This window comes from Drosophila melanogaster, chromosome X (assembly GCF_000001215.4).
Source record: "Drosophila melanogaster chromosome X".
In the NCBI taxonomy this organism is placed as follows: domain Eukaryota; kingdom Metazoa; phylum Arthropoda; class Insecta; order Diptera; family Drosophilidae; genus Drosophila; species Drosophila melanogaster.
In genome coordinates, this window is record NC_004354.4 from 10,568,805 (window position 1) to 10,581,784 (window position 12,980).

At 41.2% G+C, this 12,980-nt stretch overlaps 1 protein-coding gene across 4 annotated transcripts in view; it reads right to left on the reverse strand.

The window, feature by feature from the left end:
* The window catches only part of spri (sprint), a 95,354-nt gene that overhangs the window by 78,736 nt on the left and 3,638 nt on the right, over positions 1 to 12,980 (reverse strand). For all 4 annotated transcript variants that reach the window (NM_001272487.1, NM_001272486.1, NM_206678.2 and 1 more), the window contains 2 exons: positions 9,435 to 9,802; positions 6,586 to 7,352 (listed from right to left, as the gene is read on the reverse strand). In NM_001272487.1, coding sequence (NP_001259416.1) covers positions 6,586 to 7,352; positions 9,435 to 9,464 — 797 coding nt within the window. In that variant the 5' untranslated portion in view covers positions 9,465 to 9,802. The remainder of the gene's footprint in view (positions 1 to 6,585; positions 7,353 to 9,434; positions 9,803 to 12,980) is intronic.

Below are 12,980 nucleotides of genomic sequence, written 5' to 3' on the forward strand. Positions count from 1 at the left end.
GTCCGATGAATGCAACTGAAACTGAAACTGCAACTGAAACTGAAACTGTCTCTTCTAGCTGATAAATCGCCGGTGCATTATTTACGGTCCACTCTGCTTTTTCAGCTCCATGCATGGTTACTTTTTATGGTCGGTACCTATGACGTATACGCGATATTAGGTATGCGGTATGCGGCATGCGGCATGGGACACCGACACTTTTTGTTTATTCTCTAATTTACTGGGTAGGCCAACAGAAAACCGCACATAACAAACAGCAATCAGAGAAGCCATGTGTAAATGGCCTTGCCAAGTGCCAAGAGTATCGGGAATTATGATACGGATAAAAATTTTTCCAGTTTATAGGAGCGACGAATGAATGGTTACTAAAAAACAAAATACAAAAATGTCAAATATATGATAATTTTGAAAGAATGCGACACAGCTAAAAAAAAATCGAATTATAATTTGTCAAAAAATCGAGGTATTGACTTTTCTGGAAAAATGCATCGTTCCATGGCATCAGAACTATTGGCTATTGGTTTTTAAAAAATCATCCAGCTTTTTTAATAACAGCATACTTAAGCATTAATTGATGAGTTATTAGCGGCCGATGTATGAAGTGAACTTTATCTGTGCATGAATGCATTGAAATGTGCGATATATTGATGTATTGGCGCAATTCGCATCATTCAATCGACTCGAGTAGCTTGACACTCATAAAAAACACATCAATCAGGCGTGTTTAAACGATAGCCATTAACAACGATGATGATGTTGCCGGCAAATCGAGGGGGTGGATCTTTGGGACTATATCTTCTCATTTTTTTTTTTTTATGATTCTGTCATGGTCTCTAGTGCGATTTTATGGCAAAACTTCCGGTAATCAAGGCGATGAGAGCGCAGCTGTTGTTGTCTTTTGCATTTCGTTGTTTTCCGTTGCGTTTCCATTGAAACACCTTCGTCCGAAAAGGGGGCGTGGCTGGGTGAATGGTTGGATGGGTGGCGATGGTGCATTGGACCCCATCCAAAAGTGGCCTTGATGCCATCACCACCACACTGGTGCAGCAGATCCTCAAAACAATGAGCCTTTAAATTGCATCTTCTGATATATGTAGGTACACACATATCGCATCTTGCCATAATATGAGTGCTGATGGAAATCAGAAATAGTAACAAGTGACCATGGAGAGCGGCAATGCCAGACCGAAAGAAGGCGTAAAAGTGGGAGGCTTGGGGAGGTGGAAAAAATACGGGAGCAAAGTCTTTTGATTTATGCGCAGCAATTAATTTTTTGCACATTTTTGCTGCTGCTGCTGCTGCTCGTGGCATGGATGTTACCATGGGGAAGCTGGCGTTGCTGCTGTGCGGATGATTTCGGTGCGGCTGCTGTTGCTGTTGCTGACGACACGGACACGGAACTATGTAATAGGCGACAAAGCATGAGAGGCACACTGACCCAAAATCGGAAAATCATTTATACAATTGAAGTGAAACTCCAAGTCATGCAAAGCTATATCACGTTTTGGTAACTCATTTGCTACCACTTTCATATTGAGGATCGGTTTCGGCCCACTCTACCTACCGAACTGACCTGAAATCTTAAATTAAATCATTCATTTATCCACGATGCTGGCACCACTGTGCGACTGAGCACGCAGACACACACTGTGGAGCACATTGGAGCACAGTGCTTGCAAAAGGTGCGTTCACGCGTAGCAATGCATGGGCTCCCCATTTGTTCCCTCCCCCCCAAAAAAATATATATGGGAGGGGGGCCCCCTCCGTCCGTTTTTGTCATTCTCCGGACGGGAGGGACACTGAAGTCTCTACCACGGTACGGAATTCTCCGCTCCATTCTGTTCCGTCCGCATTGCCTGGAAGTTTTTGCGGCCGAAAATGGGCAACGTTTTGGAATTTTAGTTTCGCTTTGTTGGCCTGCCCTCCTGCGCAAGGCCTCATGCCTCATGCCTCATGCCACATGCCCCCTGGCCCCATGCCACACGTCTCCGTTTTTGTGGTTGTTGTCAGGCTAAGTGTTTGTTATGATTTATATTGGTTTTATTAAATGTTTCAACAACCTTTCTGCCAAAAATTATTTACTGCAGCCCCATGGTAACTCGCACCAACCAGCCAACGCACACATACGCATCCAAAAAGAAGAGGGGGTTGGGTGGGGGAGCAAAGTGACCAGACACACAGCCACCGAGGCTCCTGGATGAAGTGGCATTAAAGTCCGTGGGCGGGCAGCAACAATGTGACAAATTTTTGCACAGCTAATGAGCTTTAAAGGTGCATTTTAATGGCGGCAAGTAAAGATGGAGGAGCAGCTGTCCCGGAATGGATGCTAATGGAAAAAGGAGGAACTTAAGTTTTAACATCAAGATGACGTAAAATGACAGGGCGTTTAACACAGAAAGGGGTGTGGGTAAAAGGTATATAAAATAATGTTATCAAGCGTTTTTTTTTATGCCCTACCCACATTTAAGTACCTTAAGTTACCACACTTGTTAAACAAAGTAGTTCGCAAAGTTAAAACAAACAAAAAAATGTACTAATTTTTGACCAACTGAAATTTCTCAGCTTTATTTTTCACTATGGATTATTCAGCAGTAATTCTCATGCCGCACGCTTGAGCAAATCGGTTGAGAGTGCCCCGGATTGTCGTCGATTCCGTGTGCCACTTGAAGGAACTTGTCATTGCAGTTTAGATGACAATGTTGACGGTGTGGCACAAATTGCAGAACGCAAGGAGCAGGTGGACCAAAGCAGCCAAGGTGCCACGAGCTCGAAAGGAGTTGCGAGGACCAAAAAGTCCCCTTGTAGACGATGCACGTTTTTGACGGCTTTATTGTTTAGCCTGAGCTCCACAGCCCCAGCCAAAAGTCCACGAAATTTCCGTCGCGGGGGGGAAAATGAGCGGAAAGTGCTCGAAAGTCGCCAAGTCGTTGATTCGTCTGGGGAAAATGGGTAGCTGGGCTGAACTTGAATGACTTTTCATAACTTTATAAAACTTTGCGCAACGACAATGAAGAAGAAGCCGCCTGCCTGACAATGGCCAAATGAGTGGCTGTGGGTGGTTCCGTTTTTTGGGCGGGTGATGGAGCATCAGGTTTGGGGTCACCTTTTCTTGCTTTAGCACGTTTCCGCTTCCGTTTAGTCTGCGTCGCTTACACTCGAGCATAATGAATATTTTCCCAAATTGAAATGTTGTTTGTCCTTGCCCGAGGGCGGTGGCTCCATCTTCACTCTCACCACTTCTACTTCCACTGACCCCACTGTACTTAGGTACTCCCACCCTTCGGAGTCACTTTCACTTTACGACTGCCTCGGCAAAGCTGCATAAATATGAAAAATGTAAAATTTAATATGCAATTTACGTCACTCGAAAGTTGTTTCCCTCATGGTCTTGACTGCTTTTTTGTTTGTAGGTCCTTTCAATTTGCATATTTCTCACTCTCCGCCATTTCTTTGTTGTTCTTCTTAATGTTTTACACTTTTGTTTAGTGGACTCTCATTTTTGTTTTTTTTGCAGGGGGGTTTCATTTTCCTTTTTGTTTTTTTTTTTTTTTTTATGTCTTTGGTCATTGTATTGTCTGGGGAAATTTAGTGAGAGAGTCTGTGGCAAATGTGCGATAAATATGTGTGCTGAATACTTGAGGTTTTAGAATGCGGAGCCATATAATTTCATAATTGCGAAATCGCAGATTTCAATTGACGTCCATCTAGATGGCATTGAAGTGCGAACCTCGAAATCGAAATTCATGGCTCAACCAGTCACTCAATTTATGTTTTCATTCGCTCAATGATGGACAGACAGTTGTATGCTAAATATGATTGATATTCACACAAAGAGAGATCTCTCGAGAGCTGGTCGTGATTTCTATGACCAGAGATCATACAAAAATGTTTATGAAGTTATCTTCGAAAAAAATGATCGATCATTCCTATCCCATCATATCGATTCGTTTACTTTCAAGATGACAAAACATACATTGATGAGGGCGCATTCATGATCTAGATACATATCCATGAGATACTTTCGTCCACGGTATCCACTGTGCCTTCTAACACATTTCACCGCTTCGTGCTTGGTTTTAACTAATTTCAACCGCTTAATTAAGTTAATTTGATCTCTATGACAAAAATCTCAATTAGTTTGGTCAATTGCGGTGGAAAAAATGTGATACCTTCACATTGAAACCTAAAATACCCTTAAATAAAATGCCAGCTTAACACAAATATAAAATATGTCATAATATATATATATAAATTAAAATTAAAAACAAAATAGAGTTGTACATACAAACTAAAATGTGTGTAGAATGCTGCAAGACCCCTTGGAAAGTTGGAAAGTGTATAAAATGTTGTGGATTAGGCGATGACAGCGGTGAGCAAGAAGCAAATAAATTAATTATGTTAATCTGTTTACATGTCAGCCGCATTAGAAGCCTTTTCCTAACGACGCTTTTTCGGGGATCCGGCAGACATCCTTGGAGTATCCGAGTTGTTTTTAGTTAATAAAGCAAACACCTGTCGCATTTGAAGCCGTTCTGTCTCCTGCGGACACGCATACGCACCGTTGACAGCGACAAACTTAAAACGCTCAAATTGCACAAACTTTTGACAATCATCATGCCCACATCATGATGATGATGCTGATGATGGCGATGATGGCGATGGCCATGGTGGAGTGCAAGATATATAAGAGAATATATAGACGGTCCTAGACATCATCAATTCTCGGTGCCAAAATGCTGGGGGTTGGGCATAAAGACCACAAAACACTTGGGGAGCTCAACAGAAAGTTTCTGCGGTTCGGCGAGTTACAGTGGTACGAGCTTGATTTAAATTAGTTTAAATTATTTAGAAAATTTTATTTCTTAATTTTTTTTTAATTCTTGTATTACTTAAAGTACTTTCCAACTCTATTGGTCGCAATCTTCTAATATTGACAGTACAATAGATTTTCGATCACAAACATAACGAGTTAGTGCCACAGTCCATTGGAACTGATGTTGATGGGGCATCGTGCACTTTAAGCAAATTAGTTACGCAGCTCATGTTCGTGTGGGTCCTTATGGGCTCACCCTTGGTGAATAAAAACACTCACACCACCACATTGTGTGTTGGCAAACAAATTTAATAAATAGCTAAACACACAAAAGTCACAACCCTTTGTAACCAGCAGGATAAAAGGGGAATGTGGCGAAGGGCTGAAATGAAATGATTCTTCCGCCTGTCAACAGGCAACAGAGTCATGGAAAGTGCCATTGGTTCGCAACCCTTCGCCCACTCAACCAACCAAGTAACCAACCCATCAACCCACCAACCACCCAGTTAGACATATTCATATTTACTCAAGTTTATGGAGCCTTGTATTTGTCTTTGGTTTTTGTCATCGACGACATTGCGGATTGCCACATAAAATATAACACTTCATTTACAGACCCTCGTTTTGTCGTTTGCCCTCTGTTTTTCTTTTTCTCAAGCGAAATTCCAACAACTACTGCCAGCCTACCACATCTCGACCATTCGTGAATGGGGCTTCTTTTTGGTTGGACAGGCCTCATAATTTATATGCTAAGCATATTGCGCTTACAAGGATTACCAAAATATCGATATACATGTACATGCTCGCATATTTACATGTTATACATTTTAGTTGGCTTTTCGGCCCATTACAACCGCAACTGTCAGCAGCAGCAGTAGTCGACTCTTCGTTGAGCTGGAGGAGTGGCTAATGAAAAGGTTAAGGCTGAGGTTTCCATGGCTTACTAGGTGGCTGGTGTCAAGCGGAGTGGTGACCCCGATCTGCACCCTCGTCAAGTTGTCACCAAGCAATGAATAGCGAAAAATCTGATGCACTATCCTTAATACGCTTGAGAATAAACACAAGATATGCTAGAAACATGATCAGCTAAAATTTTCTTTTGGAAGTTTGTTTCAACTAGCATAGTTTGACTATTTGAATGGTAAAACAATATTATAAAAGCACATGCACCATCACGGTTTTTAAATGCAACCCCATTTGACGAAGACTTTCTTGAAAAACGAACTTCATCCGGTGGTGACCTCGAAGTGATCCTCACTTCTTCACCCGGCCCCGTTCAACTGGTGACCGTGACGTTGATGATTCAGCCGTCACACCCACCCGCCGGTTAAACTGACCTGGCTTAACCCATTACGGAGCTCTTTCCGATGCCACCGAAGCATGCCACCGATTCCCATGAAGCGCTCAACGGAGCATGAACCTTTCACAGCCCATTGCCAACATGGCTAACCCTTCCAGGGGCCCAAGGTCCAAGGCCTTCGTCTTCGTCTTCAACTTCCTCTGGTCAGTAGAGTTGGCTTCATTCCGCAAAAAAAAAAACAAAACTCCCTTTATTATGGCCAAGAACAACAGCGAGGCAGATACGGTTGAAACCTGAATTATTGTTTTGACCAACCAACCACTTTCGCTTAAATGGGGCAGCAGATCGCTTAGACTTGCCCCTCTTTGTTTATTTCCCTGATTCCAATGTTATTCGTGCTTATAAAGCAGCACGATGATACATATCTTTATCAGGATATCGAGAATGAAGGCAGATTTTCATTTAGACTTACCCATGATGCATTCGCTGGTGATGAAATCGTTGGTTTAGAATTCGCTGCTGATGACTTTGGATGGGCAGACGGCGTTGCACAGAGACGCCGGTTGGGTGACAGTGGGTGGTGGTACTTCCGTTTCCGTTTCGCGCATTCCACAGTGGCAACCGCTGGACTTTCTTCACTTCCGGCGAGAGGCCGTTGATTCGAGTGGCCGCTGCACTGGCGCTCAGCGGTGATGTCATATTGGCCAGGTCACTGGCATCCGTGTCCCCATCCTCTTCAGACGGCCCCACCTCCTTTTGTCCCGTTGGGCGGGTACGTCGCGGTGGGCGTGGCAGTGGCTTGGGTGCCACACGGCGGCGTTGTTGTTGCTGCAGCTGATTGGCGGTTGTTGTATGGGTTATTTTTGTTGCTGCCGATCGGCTTGACTTCAGCTTAATATCGATCAGGCAAGGTGGGTGTGCCGAATGATTATTATTATTATTATTGTTATTAATGTTATTGTTATTATTGTTGTTGTTGTTGTTGTTTTTGTTACTAATGTTGTTATTCTTATTGTTGTTAATGCTCTGCCAATGATGTGCATGCAATTGCCTTGATTGCATTTGCTGCTGATTATGGTGATTATGATGTTGCTGCTGCCGGTTGGCCGTTGTTGTTGCGGTTGCAGTTGCAACTGTTGCCGTTGTTGTTGCTGTTGCTGTTGCTGTTGCAGCATGACTCGGCGCCGATCGAAGATCGTTTAGCATTATGTCCAAATCGCTGGCCAGCGAGCTGAGCAGCTGCAATGATATGGCAAACATTTTCGGGTTAACGGAAAGTTCGACAAGCCTCGAAAATTAAAAAATGACTTAATGGAATCCCCAATAATACAATCATTGAAGTTGACCAACAGCTTAAGATCGTTATGAAGCCCATTCATTAGTAAACATCATCGAAGCACTTGAAAAACGCTATAATCTTCAAAACTTGGTTAACATGCTTATAACAAGAATTTACAGTGAAATTTGAAAATTATATATTCGATTGCCTAGAAATGGAACTTTTAGTTACTATTTTAGCCTAGTACGTAATGCTTTTGGAAAAATTTTCAATTTGAAAGCACTTCCTCTTTAGCTTTTTATGCACAATCAATCGATCATAATTGTAATGCCATTAAAGTGCACAAAAAAAACGAGCAACCAGTTTTTACTGTCTGCTTAATGAATTTACCATGCAAATATGACCATTTAAAATTCGTTACTATATCTCGAGCTATAAAATTGATTGGCCAAGTAGTCAATTAAAATCAGGCTGCTATAACTTACCACATAGCTCATTTAGCTCATTTAGCTGACAGAGGTTGTACCATAATATTTCTTTGAGTGCATGAATCGGTGGCACTTGGACTTAGCCTTCGGAATTGGGTTCGTGAGGAATTCTCATAACACAAACAGTGGGTTGGGCTGGGCTTGGGAACTGGAGTCGGAGTTGGAGATTTCTGGCGGATCGGAGGCGAAGTTGGGTGCCCCTTGGAGTTGGTGTGGCATGGCTACCTGTCCAACTGGTCCTAACTTCCGGCGGTCTGCAGCGAGGCCGTACTTCTCTGTTCGATCTCCAATAATTACGCGCCACTGTCTCGGCTAATGCAACAATCATAACGGGTTTTTATGCCGGTCCACCCCAGAGAAACCAACCGCCTCTCTCCCCGTGGAAATCACCTCCCTGTATCTGCCTGCCACCCATGTCTGCGGTGCCCCATGTGCAACATCATGGTTAACGTTAACCATGTCCCGAGTGCCAAAAAAGCAGCAAGGCAACGTCAACCAAAAAGCAAACCGGCTCCCACGCTCTGTGCTAATTTGATCTCCACTTCTGTTTCTTTTTGTTTTTTTTTTTGGTTTTTTTAATTTTTTCTTCTGCTCGGTATTTATAAATATTTCTATGGTTTTTCTGCATTTTTTTTTTGTTATTTTTCTGAGGCTTTTTGTTATGGCCCGAAAGGCAGCAGAAGTTGTATGCAAATGCTGGCCAAAGAGTGAAATGGAAAAAATCGAGGAATGAATTGTTGATGTGAACCGAGCGAAGATCGCTGCGAAATAATTGCAAATCTGGATGTCAACGAAATAATGCCACATAAGGTAATAACAATATTTTTTAAATATATATGTAAGATTGTAAGATCCGAATTTACAATACTACATTGGCTTAATTTGGTTTATACACCCATTGAAGCATTCAGAAATGCTTAGATGTGAAGATTTAATTTCTAAAAATGGATTTTATAGTTTCAAAGAGCTGCTTTTGCCGATCTGTAAGTGCTGATAGATTTAACACACATTTTTTCCATCCAAGGATTTGTTTTGCTTGTTATTGCGTATATGCCCCGTTACACTCCTCATTTTGCAGGCGGCAAAAGAGCGAAACGCGAAATCAACTTAAACATATGGATTAGCATGTAATATGCCACACACACACACATAGAGAAACACATACACACACGCACACAGGGATTGAGACAAAGACATAGACAAGCCAGCCAATTGAGCAATTGCCACAGCCAACAAATTCAAATTGAAAATGTGGGCAAAGCAAGCAAAAAACCAAAAAAAAAAAAAAGGAAAAAATAAAAAAAAAAAAAGGAAATAAAACGAAACTCAACCGCAGAGTGTCTTGTTTGAAGTACAAACAAAACTTCAATTGGCTGGCGGGTATTGCAAAGGGGAATCGAAAAGGGGGCTCCATTCAGTCAGTCGGCAATTTCAATTTAGGCATCATAAAAAACGAAACGGAGAATCGCAAATTATTCAGTATAATATTGCAAATTAAATTAAGCAGACTCCCAGTGATCAATCTGTATTTAAAGCCCCTTTCACTTCACTTACCGCTATGGCATCCATCACCGCATTAACCATTTTCCTTGATTTTATATGTATGTGTGTGTATCTTTTGGTTCTGAGATTTGTTTCTCTTTTAACTTGCAGATATCTCCTTCTTCTCCTCCTGAACTTTTTATTGTTTCTTATGTTCCTTATGATTTATTTGACAGACGGTCAAACATTTTGCACAATTTCGTTGGGTTGCTCGTTTGGTCCCAGTTCCTATTCCGATTCCAATTCATTTGGCTCCTCGGACTCGTCTGAATCTTCCTTCTCCCCGCCTTTCAAATCTGTTGACATTTAATTAACGACAGGTGGTGGTCACCGATCCGCGGGGAGGTGGGTTCCTCGGCTTGTACGTGCTCCTTTGCCGCCTGTGGGCAGAGAATATATGGAAAATGAGTTATGGATTTTAGTGGGTACTCTATATGTGGGATCTGGATGTAGGATGGATCGCATCGATTTCAGATTTAGTAACATGGCAAATCGAAATGCAAAAATAATGAGGTTGAAATGAAAGAGTACGATCTATGGTAAGTAAGTTGATTGGCAAAGGCAAGTTGTGACATTAACCTTTTCTCTGCAAACGAGAAAAGATACATGCGGCTGCAGACGTGTATTTGCTAGATACTTTAAGGAACATCCTTTTATGTGCACATATACTATGACTCAGATAGCTGCCAACTTTTCCGACCCTCAGACTGAATAATGGAGTATTATTTACTATAAACAAAAAAAAAAAAAGACTTTACTACGCGACTGTCTGAAAGTGAATGTACATATCTGCAAGATACATTCATACGTTTTTTAATTAAAACCCGTGGACGACGACTGGCTGTCCAAACATTGGCTCCAAGTTTGTTTGACAATGTCCGTGCTCCAAAACCCCAATGCCCTAACCCCGCTACGCATTTCATGGCGATAATTCCGATGTAGATGTTGAATAAAAAAAAGAAACAGAAACAGAAACTCAAGCTGAAGCCAAAATGAAACTGAAAACCGAAGTAAAATGAAAAACTCGTTTCACGTATTTTTCCACAATTTTCCGCATTTTATGCTCATTAATTACATTTTCATTTCAATTTCTGCATTTACATAACCATTTCATTTCAGTTCATTCCATCTGTCCGCTTAACTTGTCCCTCGTGTTTATTTATTTTTTTTTTTTTGTCCACATTTTATGGCTTAAACGCTGAACTGGCTCAAAAAGCCACAAAATTCCTCGGCCAGTTGACGGAAGTTGAATTGCAAATGAAATTTCAGATACAAGATACGCGTGTATATATATATATATATATATATATATATAATATAATATATATATATATAATATATATAAGAGCATATCTGACGAATAGCAACCAGAAGTCAGTTGACTCCATCTGAAATGCATTCGAACTCAAACTCGAAATCGCTGGCAATCAAACGAGAAGCGTGAAAAAAATACAAGTCAACGATCCACTCCACCTGCCCAACCCCCCACATTTCCATTGCTTTTTTTTATGGGGTATACCCCATCTCCAAATCACAATAGCTTTAAGTGCATACAAAATGAGCGTGTCGTCTTCAAGCTGTTTATTTGTATTTATTTGCTGCATAAATTGCCGATCAGAAATATACCGATGGACAATGGATAATGCCGTACTTAAAATGGAATGGTACGCAAAATAAGCGAAGTTTCAAGGTGGCATATATAGAATTTCTTTTCGCGAAAAATGATATATAACTCTAACTCTGAGGATTATGACTGTGACACATTGTTTCGCCAGCGAATTATAACTTAAGCACTTTGTTAGCACTTGGCTAACAAGGAAATTTGGTAATTAATTCACTTTTAAAGGTGGTAAATTATTGTTTTTGCAAAACGTGTTGTTGCTTCTTAAGTTTTTAACCAATTTTGTAATTAATAAAGCACTTCTTTTGAGATTACACTCGATCATCTTTTATTACTACTGCCCATCCAAACTGGTCTTTGCTTTTGTTGACCTGACCACTTATTTTTTTGGGAGCTCATTAGCCAAATGTGTTAGAAGAGTCGATTCGAGATATTTGAAGCATGAAATATCAATAACGAAATCAATATGAAACCTAACGAGTCTGTCGATCGGATCGATCTCATGGGTTAACATGATGTCGATTTGGTGTTATGAATATTTCGGTTTCGCCTCGGTTATTTATTAAATTTGTGTTAAGGTTAAATATCAGCGTGAAATTGAAATGAATTGTGTTGTGGTGATATTAAAGCGTTGGGATCATTTTCAGATACGATTAAACGAGAATCACGCAACGTTCGGAGATTTCGGCGGGCATATACGTCTAATCTTCTCGGAAGAGTAGAATCTTTATCGCTCCGTTCTTCTGGCCTTTGTCCCCGTTTCTTCGATAAACCAGCGTTCAAGTGTAAATTGAATGATAAGCCCGTTTACTGGGCTTCCAGACTCAGAACAGAGAGAGAGAGAGACACACTTAGCTCCCTCTCTCCTTCTATGATGATGATTGTCTTAATGATGTTGATGATGGGCTGGATGGATTGGATGGATGGGGATGGATGGGGATGGATGGGTATGGCCTTTCAATCTCAATTGGTCCGAAGGTGATTTTGTCGCCAAGGCGAAATCGATCGCATTTTATGGCCTCTCAATTGATTTCTGAAGTAAATATGGCTGCACTGGGAAAACTGAGTCAACAAGTTCTCATTTCCTCGACTTTTTTATGCAATCAATTGAGAAAAGAAGTGCTTGCAAGTTTATTTATGATCTGAAGATTCACCTTCAGTTTCTAGCAGTGTATTTTTCAGAGTGCCACTTGCCAATTGAAATGCATGTGGGTCAGCCATCAGCCAATGGTTCCAATCAGCGAACAACAAGTGTCCCTTTAATTAATCTGCACAATTGCATTGGCGTCACTGCAATCGACATGCGATATGCAGCAAAGTATCGTTTATCTGCCGTAACGTATACGCATACACTGCGGCGTATCTATATCTGTAGATACGGGCAATGCAGATCGCGTTGACCAAGGTCAGTTAGCGAGTGGTTAGACCAGCTTCGCATAAGCTCGGTTGAAGTATCTAATCGATAGGATTCATAGCTTTTCGATGGCTTTCTGATCGGACGAAAGAGGCGGCTTTTACTTTCCTCTAGACACAGTGAAAACTCAACGAAACCAGCAAACCAACAAACCGAACTGACGGAGACACAATACAATGACGACAGTTTGCATGGACAACAGACGCAACCAGGACAGCCAACACAACCCAACCAACCATACATATCATATCATATCAGCAGCCGTGGGCAAACAGAACGCACCAAAAAAAAAAAAAAAAAAAAAAAAAAAACAACTCAAAATGGTTTGGGTAGAGGACACCGACCAGATGATACCCCTTACCCTTTAGTTACTACATGTCCACAAATCCATTAAGCAATATATCCAATACGAAAACGAGTGAAAACTTTTGGAAACTGAGTTCCTAAAATAGAAATCACTGTATCCAATAATTTGTATTTGATTCGCCAAGATCTTTGCCCAAAAACCTTCTCTATATACAAT